Source organism: Thunnus thynnus, chromosome 3 (genome assembly GCF_963924715.1).
Source record: "Thunnus thynnus chromosome 3, fThuThy2.1, whole genome shotgun sequence".
In the NCBI taxonomy this organism is placed as follows: domain Eukaryota; kingdom Metazoa; phylum Chordata; class Actinopteri; order Scombriformes; family Scombridae; genus Thunnus; species Thunnus thynnus.
In genome coordinates, this window is record NC_089519.1 from 39,057,868 (window position 1) to 39,073,765 (window position 15,898).

Consider the following 15,898-nt stretch of genomic DNA (forward strand, 5'->3'; position numbering starts at 1 on the left):
CTGGTTCAGTGTTTCATTATTTATTATAGAACAGTTTTTATTACCAAAGCATTTGTTTGGAAGCCTAAACCTGTCAAACACAGAAACAGAAGAGTCTTCTGGACCAATCAGAACATGAATAACTGTGATGTCACCTCTGTATCTCTAACACCGTCTCCCTCACTGTTATATAAGATTATAGGAACCAAACTCCATCACCAGAATATTTAGCTGCAGCTGAATCCTGATCACGACCAGGATCAAGACCAAGATCACGTCCAGGATCCGGATCCATGTGGTCCTGGTTCCTCAGAGCATAGACACGTTCAGCCACTGCAGGAGAGTCACGGAGTTACATCATCAAGCAGCAAATACTCTGATACATTTATTTACAGCAACAAGAGAAAACACGCCTGAATACAGAAAACACGCCTGAATACAGAAAACACGCCTGACTACAGAAAACACGCCTGAATACAGAAAACACGCCTGAATATAGAAAACACGCCTGAATACAGAAAACACGCCTGACTACAGAAAACACGCCTGAATACAGAAAACACGTCTGAATACCAAAAACACGCCTGACTACAGAAAACACGCCTGACTACAGAAAACACGCCTGACTACAGAAAACACACCTGACTACAGAAAACACGCCTGACTACAGAAAACACGCCTGAATACAGAAAACACGCCTGACTACAGAAAACACGCCTGAATACAGAAAACACGCCTGACTACAGAAAACACGCCTGAATACAGAAAACACGCCTGACTACAGAAAACACGCCTGAATACAGAAAACACGCCTGAATACAGAAAACACGCCTGAATACAGAAAACACGCCTGACTACAGAAAACACACCTGAATACAGAAACACACACCTAAATACAGAAAACACGCCTGACTACAGAAAACACGCCTGAATACAGAAAACACGCCTGAATACAGAAAACACGCCTGACTACAGAAAACACGCCTGAATACAGAAAACACACCTGAATACAGAAAACACGCCTGACTACAGAAAACACACCTGACTACAGAAAACACGCCTGAATACAGAAAACACACCTGAATACAGAAAACACGCCTGACTACAGAAAACACACCTAAATACAGAAAACACACCTGACTACAGAAAACACGCCTGAATACAGAAAACATGCCTGAATACAGAAAACACGCCTGACTACAGAAAACACGCCTAGATACAGAAAACACACCTGACTACAGAAAACACACCTGACTACAGAAAACACGCCTGAATACAGAAAACACGCCTGAATACAGAAAACAAACCTGAATACAGAAAACACGCCTGAATACAGAAAACACACCTGAATACAGAAAACACGCCTGAATACAGAAAACACGCCTGAATACAGAAACACACACCTGAATACAGAAAACACACCTGAATACAGAAACACACACCTGAATACAGAAAACACACCTGAATACAGAAACACACACCTGAATACAGAAAACACGCCTGAATACAGAAACACACACCTGAATACAGAAAACACGCCTGAATACAGAAAACACACCTGAATACCGAAAACACACCTGAATACAGAAAACACGCCTGAATACAGAAAACACGCCTGAATACAGAAAACACGCCTGAATACCAAAAACACACCTAAATACAGAAAACACACCTGAATACAGAAAACACGCCTGAATACAGAAACACGCCTGAATACAGAAAACACGCCTGAATACAGAAAACACACCTGACTACAGAAAACACACCAGAATACAGAAAACACGCCTGAATACAGAAAACACACCTGAATACCAAAAACACACCTAAAAACAGAAAACACACCTGAATACAGAAAACACGCCTGACACGCCTGACTACAGAAAACACGCCTGAATACAAAAAACACGCCTGAATACAGAAAACACGCCTGAATACAGAAAACACACCTGAATACAAAAAACACGCCTGAATACAGAAAACACGCCTGAATACAGAAAACACGCCTGAATACAAAAAACACGCCTGACTACAGAAAACACGCCTGACTACAGAAAACACGCCTGAATACAAAAAACACACCTGACTACAGAAAACACGCCTGACTACAGAAAACACGCCTGACTACAGAAAACACGCCTGACTACAGAAAACACGCCTGACTACAGAAAACACGCCTAAATACAGAAAACACGCCTGAATACAGAAAACACGCCTGACTACAGAAAACACGCCTGACTACAGAAAACACGCCTGAATACAGAAAACACGCCTGACTACAGAAAACACGCCTAAATACAGAAAACACGCCTGAATACAGAAAACACGCCTGACTACAGAAAACACGCCTAAATACAGAAACACACACCTGAATACAGAAAACACGCCTGACTACAGAAAACACGCCTGAATACAGAAAACACGCCTGACTACAGAAAACACGCCTAAATACAGAAAACACACCTGACTACAGAAAACACGCCTGAATACAGAAAACACGCCTGAATACAGAAAACACACCTGACTACAGAAAACACGCCTAAATACAGAAAACACGCCTAAATACAGAAAACACACCTGACTACAGAAAACACACCTAAATACAGAAAACACACCTGACTACAGAAAACACGCCTGAATACAGAAAACACGCCTGAATACAGAAACACGCCTGAATACAGAAACACACCTGACTACAGAAAACACGCCTGAATACAGAAAACACGCCTGAATACAGAAAACACGCCTGAATACAGAAAACAAACCTGAATACAGAAAACACGCCTGAATACAGAAAACAAACCTGAATACAGAAAACAAACCTGAATACAGAAAACAAACCTGAATACAGAAAACACACCTGAATACAGAAAACACACCTGAATACAGAAAACACGCCTGACTACAGAAAACACACCTGAATACAGAAAACACACCTGAATACAGAAAACACGCCTGAATACAGAAAACACACCTGAATACAGAAAACACGCCTGAATACAGAAAACACACCTGAATACAAAAAATACAACGAAATACAGAAAAGGCCTTGCACTTCCTAGTGTTTACTAGTGTTGACTTGTTTACTAGTGTTAACTAGTGTTTACTAGTGTTAACTTGTCTTTACTAGTGTTTACTAGTTTTTACTAGTTTCCTTGTGTTTCCTAGTTTACTAGTGTTTACTTGTGTTTGCTAGTGTTTATTTGTGTTTACTATTTTTACTTGTTTCCCTGTGTTTATTTGTGTTTACTAGTTATTACTTGTTTCCCTGTGTTTATTTGTGTTTACTAGTTTCCTTGTTTCCTAGTTTACTAGTGTTTATTTGTGTTTACTTGTGTTTCCTAGTTTACTAGTGTTTATTTGTGTTTACTTGTGTTTCCTAGTTTACTAGTGTTTTCTTGTGTTTGCTAGTGTTTACTAGTTTTTACTTGTGTTTCCTAGTTTACTAGTGTTTTCTTGTGTTTGCTAGTGTTTACTAGTTTTTACTTGTTTCCTTGTGTTTCCTTGTGTTTACTAGTGTTTACTTGTGTTTGCTAGTGTTTACTTGTGTTTACTAGTTTTTACTTGTTTACTTGTGTTTACTAGTGTTTCCTTGTTTTTACTTGTTTTTACTAGTTTTTACTTGTTTCCTTGTGTTTACTTGTGTTTACTAGTTTTTAGTAGTTTTTACTTGTTTCCTTGTGTTTACTTGTGTTTACTAGTGTTTACTAGTTTTTACTTGTTTTTAGTAGTTTTTACTTGTTTCCTTGTGTTTACTTGTGTTTACTTGTGTTTACTAGTGTTTCCTTGTTTTTACTAGTTTTTACTTGTTTACTTGTGTTTACTAGTGTTTACTAGTTTTTACTTGTTTTTAGTAGTTTTTACTTGTTTCCTTGTGTTTACTTGTGTTTACTAGTGTTTACTAGTGTTTACTAGTTTTTAGTAGTTTTTACTTGTTTCCTTGTGTTTACTTGTGTTTACTAGTGTTTACTAGTTTTTACTTGTTTCCTTGTGTTTACTTGTGTTTACTAGTGTTTCCTTGTTTTTACTTGTTTTTACTAGTTTTTACTTGTTTCCTTGTGTTTATTTGTGTTTACTAGTGTTTACTAGTGTTTCCTTGTGTTTACTAGTTTCCTAGTGTTTACTTGTGCTTACAGGTGAGTTCACATGCATCATGTCTGTCATTCAGTGTCTGTAATAGAGCAGACGCTTCGTACCTCTAGAAGACTCAGCTCGACGCTTCCTGACTGGTCTTTGTCCAAAGCGCTGAACGTGTCTGTGGAGAGAAAACAGAAATTCATCTCAATAACAGCCACAAACGTGTTTTGAATGATCCACAAATAAAAACATGATTCACAGACGTGTTTAATGAAAACAAACAACTCAAGTAAACATCAGTTTTCTATATTTGTTTTTGAGAATCTTCCTGAGCAGATAAATCTCTAAAAACATCTCTAAAAACATCTCGTAACATTATGATGTTATATGGACGTGAATCTGCGCTGGACTTCCAGATGTGAAGATTATTTAGTTTGTCACATTTTAGTCTTTAGATGCTATTTTCAACAATAACTAAAAAGACGTCACAATTAAACATTAAAACTGTCATTAATTCATTTCTTTCACATCGTTGAGTTTTTACTCTGACATTTTATTATAATTATCTTATAATTATATATTATTTACACATTTTCTGTCTATAAAATGATGCCAGTGTGTTATTTAAAGTGGTGATAGTGTGTAGACACGTGTGTGTGTGTTACAGTGTGTTATTGTGTGTGTGTGTGTGTGTGTTACAGTGTGTGTGTGTGTGTGTGTGTGTGTGTGTGACTGACCGAACATGGTCTCCAGTCGGACCAGGCAGCCCACAAAGTTGTCGAAGTCGATGATGAGATCTGGTTCGCTGTATCGAGCGACGAGGACCTGATGGAGCGGATTGTTCAGACTGAACCCTGAAACACAGAAACACACAACGCTGATACACTTTAACTGTTATTAAATGTTCTTAAATGTTATTAACTGTTAACTGATGTTATTAAATGTTATCAAATGTTATTAAATGTTATTAACTGTTATCAAATGTTATTAAATGTTATCAAATGTTATTAAATGTCATTAACTGTTATTGAACGTTAAATGTTATCAAATGTTATTAAATGTTAACTGATGTTATCAAATGTTATCAAATGTTATTAAATGTTATCAAATGTTATTAAATGTCATTAACTGTTATTGAACGTCAAATGTTATCAAATGTTATTAAATGTTATTAAATGTTAAATGTTATCAAATGTTATTAAATGTTAACTGATGTTATCAAATGTTATTAAATGTCATTAACTGTTATTGAACGTCAAATGTTATCAAATGTTATTGTTATTAATTGTTAAATGTTATCAAATGTTATTAAATGTTAACTGATGTTATCAAATGTTATTAAATGTCATTAACTGTTATTGAACGTCAAATGTTATCAAATGTTATCAAATGTTATTAAATGTTATTAACTTATCAAATGTTATTAAATGTTATTAAATGTTATCAAATGTTATCAACTGTTATCAACTGTTATCAACTGTTATCAACTGTTATTAAATGTTATCAAATGTTATCAAATGTTATTAAATGTTATCAAATGTTATCAAATGTTATCAACTGTTATTAAATGTTATCAAATGTTATTAAATGTTTTTAAATGTTATCAAATGTTATTAAATGTTTTTAAATGTTATCAAATGTTATTAAATGTTATCAAATGTTATCAAATGTTATTAAATGTTATCAAATGTTATTAAATGTTATCAAATGTTATTAAATGTTATTAACTGTTATTAACTGTTATCAAATGTTATTAAATGTTATCAAATGTTATCAAATGTTATTAAATGTTATCAAATGTTATTAAATGTTATCAAATGTTATTAAATGTTATAAACTGTTATTAACTGTTATCAAATGTTATTAAATGTTATCAAATGTTATTAAATGTTATCAAATGTTATTAAATGTTATCAAATGTTATTAAATGTTATTAACTGTTATTAACTGTTATCAAATGTTATCAAATGTTATTAAATGTTATCAAATGTTATTAAATGTTATTAAATGTTATTAACTGTTATTAAATCTGAACCAGGAGAACTCCCATGATCCCTCGCCACTTCATGACATCATCAAGCTCCTTGTTTTGTTATTGTTTTGATTGACAGACCCAGCAGCACAAATTTCATATTGTTTATTTAAAATATAAGTGAAAAGAAAAAACATTTAAATGACCTCAAATATCTTAAAATGTGGATTCTTTGTCTGAAATGTGTTTTATTGGCAGAAGAAAGTTGATGTTGAAGTTTTAATATTTATAATCACTAAAACGCCTGAAATGAGTCTTTGTGACTCAGAAAGAAAAAGCTTTACTGTTGTTTGAAGTTTAAATATTTAAATGTCTTAAATCGACGGTAAACTGATGCAAAGACAGATTTACTGTTTGAGTTTGTTTTGTCAGGATGAAGCTTAAAGGAAACTTCAGGAAATAAAAACAAATATTCAAACTTTGACAAAGTGTTTTACCAGCTTCCTCCACGGCCATCCTCATCTCTGTGGAGCTCATCGTCCCCGAGTTATCCACGTCCTTCTGACGGTAAATATTCTGTCACAGAAAACAGCAGTTAACAGTCGCACCGTCGCCGGCGGCGACGACTTAAAGACGTCGTCACAAACTCACCAGGTAGTTCTCGATCTTCGTCCACAGCACTTTAAACTCCAGCAGACCCAGTTTACCGCTGCCGTCCTTCTGCACAGCGAGTTCAGGAGTTCAGCTCTCGTTTCAGAGCTTCTCAAACCCACATAGAAGGTTTAACACCTGCTTCACATCATATATGTATTATTATAGTCCTGCTGTTTCCACTCAGCTGATTCATTTCTCTACAAACTAAAACTTGAATCAGGGTTAAAGCTGCAAGTAACAGTTATTGATTATTCTCTCAGTTAATTGATTCATTGTTTTGACTATTAAATGTAAGAAAGAAGTGAAATGTTAGTTTTCATCTCTTCAGATCTGACAGCAGAAGATTTTACCACAATTACTAATGAATTATCAAAATTATTGCCAATTAATTTCTGTTATTTCTCTAATTGATTTAATTAGTTATATAGTTTTAGCTGTAATCAGAGCAGCTGCAGTTTCTCTGGTGTCCACTAGATGCTGCTCTGATCAGCTTTCAGCAGCTTCACTGAGCTTCTTCTGTCAGCATCAGTAACCAGTGGAAGGATACGTCCAGCAGGTTGACCATGTTGCGACACGTCGCCACGCTGAAGCCGCTGGTCTGGATGTCAGAACCTGTCGGAGAACAGAGGACGAGTCACTGCAGGTCCGACAGGTGAACTCACCTGCAGATCTTTGACGTGCACTTTAATCATCTTCTTACGTCTGGTCACCACTTTGTTGAGGATCCTCTGCAGCTCGAAGGCGCTGATCTCACAGTCCTGCAGCGGAGAGCGTTTCTGTCAGTTTAACATCAAACATCAGACATGAAGGTAACGTGTTGAAGAGCAGCTCACCCCTCCTGCCAGCTGTCCGAACAGACCTCTGAACCGATCGTCCACGTCGTCCTCGTCAATTTCAATCTGAGAGCAAAACACGCACATGTTGAAGGACGAGGTCACAATAACTCAACTGATCTGTTTTCTAAAAGCACGAATGAAACCTGTTCTGTGTGTTTTCAGTCTCACCTTCTCAACTCTGGACTCGACGGGATCATCCAGCTCTCTGCAGAAACAGACAAACACGTTAACAGATGATGTTGCGCGTGAACGTACGTGTCACAGCGTCCTCCAGCCGCCGTGTGAACCTACTGGAAGTCGGCCTGCTTCTCGGAGAACACGCGGACGCAGAAGTCTCCGTTCTTGTTGGGCTCGAAGGTGGACGGGACGATCAGGTACTCGCCGGGCGGCAGGCAGAAGCGGCTGCAGACTTCTCGCAGGTTGATGAAGGTTTCGGAGCGAGCGGCGGAGGCGTGACGCAAGAAGAAGTTCCTGTTGAGATGGACGTTCCTCTGACCGCAGAACTGAGAGACAGACGAGGGAGAAAACAGTGTCTGACAGGAGACGACATGAAGTGAAATATTGAGCAACAAACAGTGAGAGAGCAGGTGTTGCTGAAGACTGGAGTCAACACGTCCGCCTTCGTACCTCATCAGGAACCTGAAACACAAGAAAGAAGATTCAGACTCAGAACTCAACTTTTCCTCTCAGAGCTTCTGATGACTGTTACTAAAAGCTTTTAAAAACAGCTTTATGCATCACTGGGACGTCGACAGCAGCGACTCCCATCTGCTCGTAGCTGGATGGTTGCTGCTCCCACAGAGCCCAGGAGAAACATCTAAATAATTAGAACTTTTAATTTAGTAATTGTGCTTTTGGATTTAATGTTTTATTTTGATCTTGGACACATGAGAACAACACTGTGTTATGAGCGTAGAACAGATGTCATCTGGTTTATGAAGCTCAGCTTCAGGGTTGAACGCGGATGTTTTATCCATCCATCCGTCTTCTATCCTGCCGATCCTGCAGAGATCTCCAATCAGCTGTAGTAAGTTAAAGATTAGTCCAGTTTGAGAAACTGAAAACAAACGAGACGTGTCTTTGGTTTCCTGTCTGACTCACTGAAACAGTTGAAGGGTTGTATCTGAGGTTATAAGTTCTAATAATCCTCTCAATAATGGAAGCTGAAGTTCTGTTACTGACAAAGATCTGTTCCATCTGCATCAGTGTAGAAGATGTTATTGGGATTTACATGAGCGTTGTGTTTATATTACGGATGCACAATATTGGATTTTTATGCCGATATTTCCAACTCATTGTGGCTGATTGCCGATACCGATATATGCACATATTATAGACTATTATACCTGCAGCATAGATTGAACTAAGTATGATCAATAAAGACAATATATGAAGGAAGAACTGAGGAAGACTGGAGTTCAGGAGCTCAGCATTAAACCTTTAATGAACCTGCCAAGTGGGAGCAGCAGTAGAGTTTTCATTGAGTTTATTAGACAGACAGGATTAATGTGCAGGATTTAATCTCTGGTCCACACTCCGGACCAGAAGGTGGCGCTAATGCACCTAATACGCTGGTTGACAACCGCCGTTATAAACCAAAAAGAAGTTTTTTTCCCCCAGAGTGGTACATCCTGTCAGCCGAAGTGTTTCCTATCTGTGCAGCCGAATATTACAGGTGAATACGGATGTATAATAAGAGCTGATGGGGCGCCGCCGCTCAGCCGTGCAGACAGTTTTTCCCAGTGGCCACTCGCGGTATTGCAGCGAAAAATCCCCCTGCTTTCCCCCGTAGACCACCATCATAAAACAGACGTCTGTAAAACTGTTGACACGACACCTCGAACTGCAAACAACGTCAATTATGACTCTTTCTGTTATGAACTTTTAATCCGTGGAGGTTTTATGTTTGTAAAACTTCTGTCCGTGACGTCATCACAATGTCTGCGGGCTGAGTGAGAGCTCGTGGGCGGAGCCAGCGGGGGAAACACTACTGCGCACAGTCACTGGGCCGCAGTGAAGCAAACCCGGAAGCTAGAAACTTTTTTTGGCGTCTGCGCCAGGCGAGCAGTTCCTACAGGACTGAATGAGCTTCTATCGGCCGATACCGATGACGTGCCGATAATATCGTGCATCCCTAGTTTACATCTGTATTTATGTATGTATTATATCTACTGTGGATTTATGAAAAGATTTGATGTCATCTATAAAAAGGGAAACTTCAGCTTTTGTTATGGGGTCAAATCTTTTTGTCAGAGGGCCAGATTTGGCCCACAGGCCACTATTTTCCCACCACTGTCTCAGATGAATCTGCTCACCTCGTAGATGGCGAAGCCGATGGTGTGCATGTCCTCGCCCATCTTCCTCATGCGTCTGCGGTTCTTCTGGATCAGACCGACCACAAAGCTGCAGCCGGCCTCACCGTCCTCCGGGTCGTCGTCCTCCTCGTCCAGCTGGATCAGAAACTGCGGGTTCGTCCAGAACGAGTCTGATTCACAAAGTAAACGTCAGAGAAGGTTGAAGGCCTTTAATTAGTGATGTTACACTCGACACAGTGTCGACCTTTCACAGCCTAAATATCACAGCAAGATGTGTCAATGCCAGCGATCATGTGACTGCCAGAGATCATGTGACTGCCAGAGATCATGTGACTGCCAGCGATCATGTGACTGCCAGCGATCATGTGACTGCCAGCGATCATGTCGGTAGGCCTCACTGGTGTCAGAGAGGAATTTATGGAAGAAAATCTAATTATAATTATATCAGCAACTGAATACCAACATTTGAAATGTAATCACAACTGAACATTTAAATACCACTGAGATATTTGACTTTGAAAACCGTCTTCCTGAATTTCAATTTCAAAAACTTTATTTCTAGTATAAGTTTTTGTTAGTATGATTTTTATCTGACTCTATGTACTTTACTGATTTTGGGTGTTGGACATGTGACATAAACATTTCAGAGTCTGCATGTCACCTTAGGTAATATGGTATGGCCCTTCGGAGGGACCTTAGAGATACAAACAATGGGTCCCTGGTCAAGTTTGGAACTGGTCCAGATGTGGTTTGTTGTGACACATAATATGTTGTGAGGTAGCTGTCAATTACTTGATGGATGGCTCCCAACTGACCTAGTGCCCATGGAGAACCTATGTTATTCATGTGATAAGATACAGATGTGTAACCCCATATAAGCTATGCACCGACAGTGGTAAGTTGCCCAGACCATCTTTATACATGGAATGGACCCGATGGCCATCGTCTAATAAACGTCTTCAAAATAAGAACTTCGTCAGCTCTTCCTTTGAACGATATCATCACACATCCTTCCTTTCAGTTTATTTATTTTAAGCTTCTCAGCTTCAGATAGAAAATTCCGGCGTTTAATATTCAAAAACTATTTAAATAAGCTCGGTTCAGATCTAAAATTCAAGATGTAAAATTCATGTCTGTCGAGGAGAAGCAACTGAGTCCGAACGGCCGGCGTTCATGTTCTTGGGTCACATGACTGGCGTCTGGTAACCTGATAGGCCGGAGCTCTCAGCTGCTTTTCCTCAGAGTCCTCAGACCTGAATCTGAGTGTATTTCAGCAAACAGAGTTTTTGACTTGAACTTTTAGATGAACTGAGTTTACTGAAATACAGAAACTTGAATATAACTTTTAAATTTCAAATGTTGGTATTCAGTTGCTGATATAATTCAAATACTGTAGCGATGATTTGCTTCCATTGGTGCCGCGCTGGTTGTGAATCTGCCACAATATCTACAAACAGCTGCTTTTATTTATCAGAATAACAACAAAGAAAGCAGTAATTATAATCTGACTGTTTCATCTCAGTGTCAGATTTAATTCAGCCATACACGTGCAATATCTACAGTTGCCCAGCAGTCGCTGTTCTGACTGTTTGGAGACAGTGAAACGTTGTCAGTGCTTCATATTGATTCAGTGTTTCCTGTAATAAGCTGCTGCTGGACTTACTGGGGAAGTTCCTGCAGCCGCCGGCGGTGGATCCTCTCCTCCAGCTGCCCTCAAACTTGGACAGAGCCCACTTGGAGACGGAGTCGTCGTTCAGCGCGTCGGGCGTCAGGTTGCAGATCTCCAGCCGCGAGTAATGTCGCAGGAAGTCAGTGAAAGACATCCTGGAAGACAGAGCGGAGGGTTTGACTTCACCCAGAACACCTGCTGCTGAAGTTCAGTCAGTCTGGAGATAAAAGTTTTACCAGAACTCTCCGTCCTCCGAGCGATGACTCAGACGCTCTCGGTCCTCGTCGCTGATTTGACGCCACTGCATCGAACTGAGAGCACAAAACATCAGACACATACAGTCAACCAGTTACCCAGAAACACACTCGACACAAGCAGACGTTCTGACCCAGTTTTTTGTATTTTACTTGACCCATTTTTACATTTGAGAGTAGTAGGAACAGCCCCACATTTTATGATTTTATGAACCAGAACATACAAAAATTAAAATATTTCAACTTCTAAAAAATGTGCCTCTGTGATGGAAAAAATAAAATGTTATACTTCTTGTGATACTGTTCTATGATCCTGTGTGTCTATGAACTGCTCTGCAGAGATAACAGGGTTAAAGGTTAAAGGTTAACCCAGCAGCACCTGGCTGTTGAAAGGACAATGACAGACTGTGTGTAGACGGGAAAGGACAGACAGATAAACAGCGACTGTCCATAAACAAATAGTGTGAAACCTAAAGAATAAACTCTGAAATCACTGTTTATTAATGACTGATCAGGTATTTATCAATAAAAACAGATTTGGTATAGAGACTAATTATGGGTCAGAATATGAACAGTATGTAAAGGTTAAGCTGACATGTCACTGTTATTGATTGGTGATAACTTGTGTATCTTTTGAATCTGCACATCGTTTCATAATAAATGTGACAGTTTGTAGCTGCAGCTCGTTGTGTGTAAACTGGTTCCCAGTAACAGAGTCCTGATGTTATTGTTGCTGTTTTGATCCAAACTGGTCAAATTCCAACCTGCTAATTTTTATTACAAGAGTTGACCAGAAGCTTTACAGTGAAGAAAAGGCGACCATCACTGCGGCTGTTAGAGTCTCTGTGTGCAGTGAGACCAGCGGCGGCTCTAGAAGGGGGGCGAGAGGGTAGCTGCCCCCTCAGCTGCCCCTCCAGCTGCCACCCCAGTCACCCCCCTCAGTCGCCCCCCCAGTCGCCCCCTCAGCTGCCCTCTCAGTCGCCCCCCCCCCCGTCGCCCCCTCAGCTGCCACCTAAGTCACCCCCCTCAGTCGCCCCCCCAGTCGCCCCCTTAGCTGCCCTCTCAGTCGCCCCCCCCCCCAGTCGCCCCCTCAGTCGCCCCCTCAGCTGCCCTCTCAGTCGCCCCCCCCAGTCACCCCCTCTAGAAGGGGAGCGAGAGGGTAGCTGCCCCCTCAGCTGCCCCTCCAGCTGCCACCCCAGTCGCCCCCTCAGTCACCCCCCCCAGTCGCCCCCTCAGCTGCCCTCTCAGTCGCCCCCCCCAGTCGCCCCCTCAGTCGCCCCCCCAGCTGACCCCCCAGTTGCCGCCCAGCTGCCCCCCCAGTCGCCCCCTCAGTCGCCCCCCCCAGCTAACCCCCCAGTTGCCACCCAGCTGCCCCCCCAGCTGACCCCCTCAGTCGCCCCCCCCCCTCCAGTCGCCCCCTCAGCTGCCACCTAAGTCACCCCCCTCAGTCACCCCCTCAGCTGCCCTCTCAGTCACCCCCCCAGTCGCCCCCTCAGTCGCCCCCCCAGCTGACCCCCCAGTTGCCGCCCAGCTGCCCCCCCAGTCGCCCCCTCAGTCGCCCCCCCCCCCCCAGCTGACCCCCCAGTTGAGGGCAAATGGGGGGTCACACACTCAGTACACAGGAGTACTGGGTACTGAGTGTGTATTACAGTAAAGTACTCCTGGGTACTGAGTGTGTATTACAGTAAAGTACTCCTGTGTACTGAGTGTGTATTATAGTAAAGTACTCCTGGGTACTGAGTGTGTATTACAGTAAAGTACTCCTGGGTACTGAGTGTGTATTACAGTAAAGTACTCCTGTGTACTGAGTGTGTATTACAGTAAAGTACTCCTGGGTACTGAGTGTGTATTATAGTAAAGTACTCCTGTGTACTGAGTGTGTATTAGTACTCACTCGTCACTCCAGGCTCCGGTCCACTCTACCTGACCCCAGGGGTTCCTGATGCGGATCAGCTTCTCCATGTCGCCACGGTACTCCACCTGCAGCCAATCACAGCAGAGCAGATGACAGAGACACATAAGTTCATGTTTTCAGACTGAACTCTGCCCTCCGTGTGATGTACACTGAGGGGGTGGGGCTCTACGGGAGGGGGCGTGTCCTTACCTGAGCCGCACCTGTCACAGAGTAGGCGTGGCCTTTCACCAGCTTCTGAGAGGTGACCGCCTCTGAATCGGCCGAGCTCGTGATCTGAAACAAAACAGCAGCCTGTAACACTGACAGCTGCAGCTAACCGTTATTTTTAATTATCCATCAATCTGTTGATATTTTTCTCAATTAATCAATTAGTTGTTTGGTCCATAAAATGTTGATCAGTGTTTCCCAAAGTCCAAGACGACGTCCTCAGATGTTTTGTTTTGTCCACAACTCAAAGATCTTCAGTTTACTGTCACAGAGACTAAAGAAACCAGAAAATATTCACACTGTTTATCAATCGACTAATCAAATAATCACTGCAGCTCTACCAGAGCAGCTGATTTTCAGACACATTTTAAACATTTCAAAAGTCTTTTCTTGCTGAAACTGTGAACGATCTTTAGTTTTTAATCATTGTCAAACTGATTTTAGCAGATTTATGTATTAAGTCAAATGTTCTGACAACACTGATCATCTCCAGTCTGTAGTTTTAGTTTTTACTTTAAAGGACGTGTCCACAGTTTTTCCAGTGAGTCTTAAAGTCTCAAAGGTTTCCGTTTTGTTCTCTTCGGCGGCACCGTGTGGCGTTAAACGGTAACTGCAGGTGTGTTTTCGGACGTCACTCGCAGAGATCTAAACAGAGTCACCGTGTGACGTCACGCTAGCACGAGCGAACTGAAGAGCCGGTCCGCTGCGTCAGGTGTCTCTAACTACGCCGCTCGTGATTCGAATGCTTTCATCAGCGGCCGTAGGCTCGATCACCATCGTGTTACCTCACTCAGCGATAGTGACTGAACAGAATCAGATGCTACAGACTGTAAATGTGTCAGATATCCACTGATGTGACGAAACTCACACTGATGAAGCTGAATAGAAGCTTCACACAGACTTTAAATGACTTTGTGGACACACTGTGGATTTAATATCCAGTATGAACAGGAGGAACGATTACAGACACCTGACTGCTGGTTTAACTGGAAACACTGGAAACACTGGGAAACCCTTCTATTCTTTGATAAAAACTAATAGTGGTGTCCCCAAGTTTCTCGTCTTTCTGTACTGTCAACAAAAACACCATAAAAACAATCACAGGATCTAGAAACAGTAAATATAGTCATGTTTACTCATGTATTACCCTTCTAGCACTAATCTGTAGTTTATGTCTATTTAACATCACAATAACCAAACAACACCACGATCTTCACGTGTGAAACTGAATCTGAAGTAAGTGGAGCTGTTCTCCTGTCGGCTTACGTCGATGGAGCAGCCCATCAGCGATCCGCGGCTCAGAGCTTTCTGGATGATGTGGAACAGATGCGGACCGGGCCGACTCAGCTCGTGGACCTCAGCGATGCCTCCGGTGAAATCCTCGAAGCCCTCGGTGGTCGTTCCTCCGGACAGAGCCTCGTAGCAGCCGTTCAACCTGCGATGACATCACAGCAGACCGCCTAATGTTTCTGGCAGGAAACCAAGCTTTTTGTGAAGCAGGCTCGTAGAATTAGTGGGACAACAATGACCTCAGACTTCCTGATGTTCAATCTGAGACATTTTTGGGAACATTAATCACTGAGGCAGGCAAACAGATTATCAGGGCTGCTGGGTCGATGCTTTGAAGAGGGACATATAACGGTGTGTCATCTGCGTAACAGCGGTGGGAGAAGCATGTATGTTGAAAACAGCAGCGGGCCGAGGACGGAGCCTTGAGGAACACCACGATTAAAACATCAACAGAGGAAGTGTTCATAACATTGATATGTTTATGTTGAATTATCCTTTCTGCACGTTGTTGTGTCACTAGAAACTGGAGTCACAGTCCTGGTGAGTGTGAACCTCTCGGAAAATAAAGCTGGTCCTGAATACTGAACAACCCAAACCATCCCCGCCGACACTGTAAAAGAAAACTGAATAACAGGTTATCATTTGATGTATTTCTTCAATATATCATCCATGTTTCAGACAGTGTTTAAGTTCAGTTTAGTGTTAGTTTGTGTGTGCTGTGTCTATTCTAAAC

At 41.5% G+C, this 15,898-nt stretch overlaps 1 protein-coding gene across 1 annotated transcript in view; it reads right to left on the reverse strand.

Moving 5' to 3' along the window:
- Positions 1 to 4: 4 nt before the first annotated feature.
- The window catches only part of LOC137180461 (calpain-2 catalytic subunit-like), a 23,342-nt gene continuing 7,448 nt past the window's right edge, over positions 5 to 15,898 (reverse strand). The window contains exons 5-21 of the mRNA XM_067585849.1: positions 15,142 to 15,310; positions 13,858 to 13,941; positions 13,648 to 13,733; positions 11,736 to 11,810; positions 11,494 to 11,654; positions 9,831 to 10,000; positions 8,143 to 8,154; positions 7,807 to 8,018; positions 7,684 to 7,720; positions 7,513 to 7,578; positions 7,380 to 7,437; positions 7,227 to 7,291; positions 6,677 to 6,745; positions 6,523 to 6,601; positions 4,791 to 4,907; positions 4,173 to 4,231; positions 5 to 312 (exon numbers count right to left, since the gene is read on the reverse strand). Of these exons, the coding sequence (XP_067441950.1) occupies positions 289 to 312; positions 4,173 to 4,231; positions 4,791 to 4,907; positions 6,523 to 6,601; positions 6,677 to 6,745; positions 7,227 to 7,291; positions 7,380 to 7,437; positions 7,513 to 7,578; positions 7,684 to 7,720; positions 7,807 to 8,018; positions 8,143 to 8,154; positions 9,831 to 10,000; positions 11,494 to 11,654; positions 11,736 to 11,810; positions 13,648 to 13,733; positions 13,858 to 13,941; positions 15,142 to 15,310 (1,543 nt within the window). The 3' untranslated portion in view covers positions 5 to 288. The remainder of the gene's footprint in view (positions 313 to 4,172; positions 4,232 to 4,790; positions 4,908 to 6,522; positions 6,602 to 6,676; positions 6,746 to 7,226; positions 7,292 to 7,379; positions 7,438 to 7,512; positions 7,579 to 7,683; positions 7,721 to 7,806; positions 8,019 to 8,142; positions 8,155 to 9,830; positions 10,001 to 11,493; positions 11,655 to 11,735; positions 11,811 to 13,647; positions 13,734 to 13,857; positions 13,942 to 15,141; positions 15,311 to 15,898) is intronic.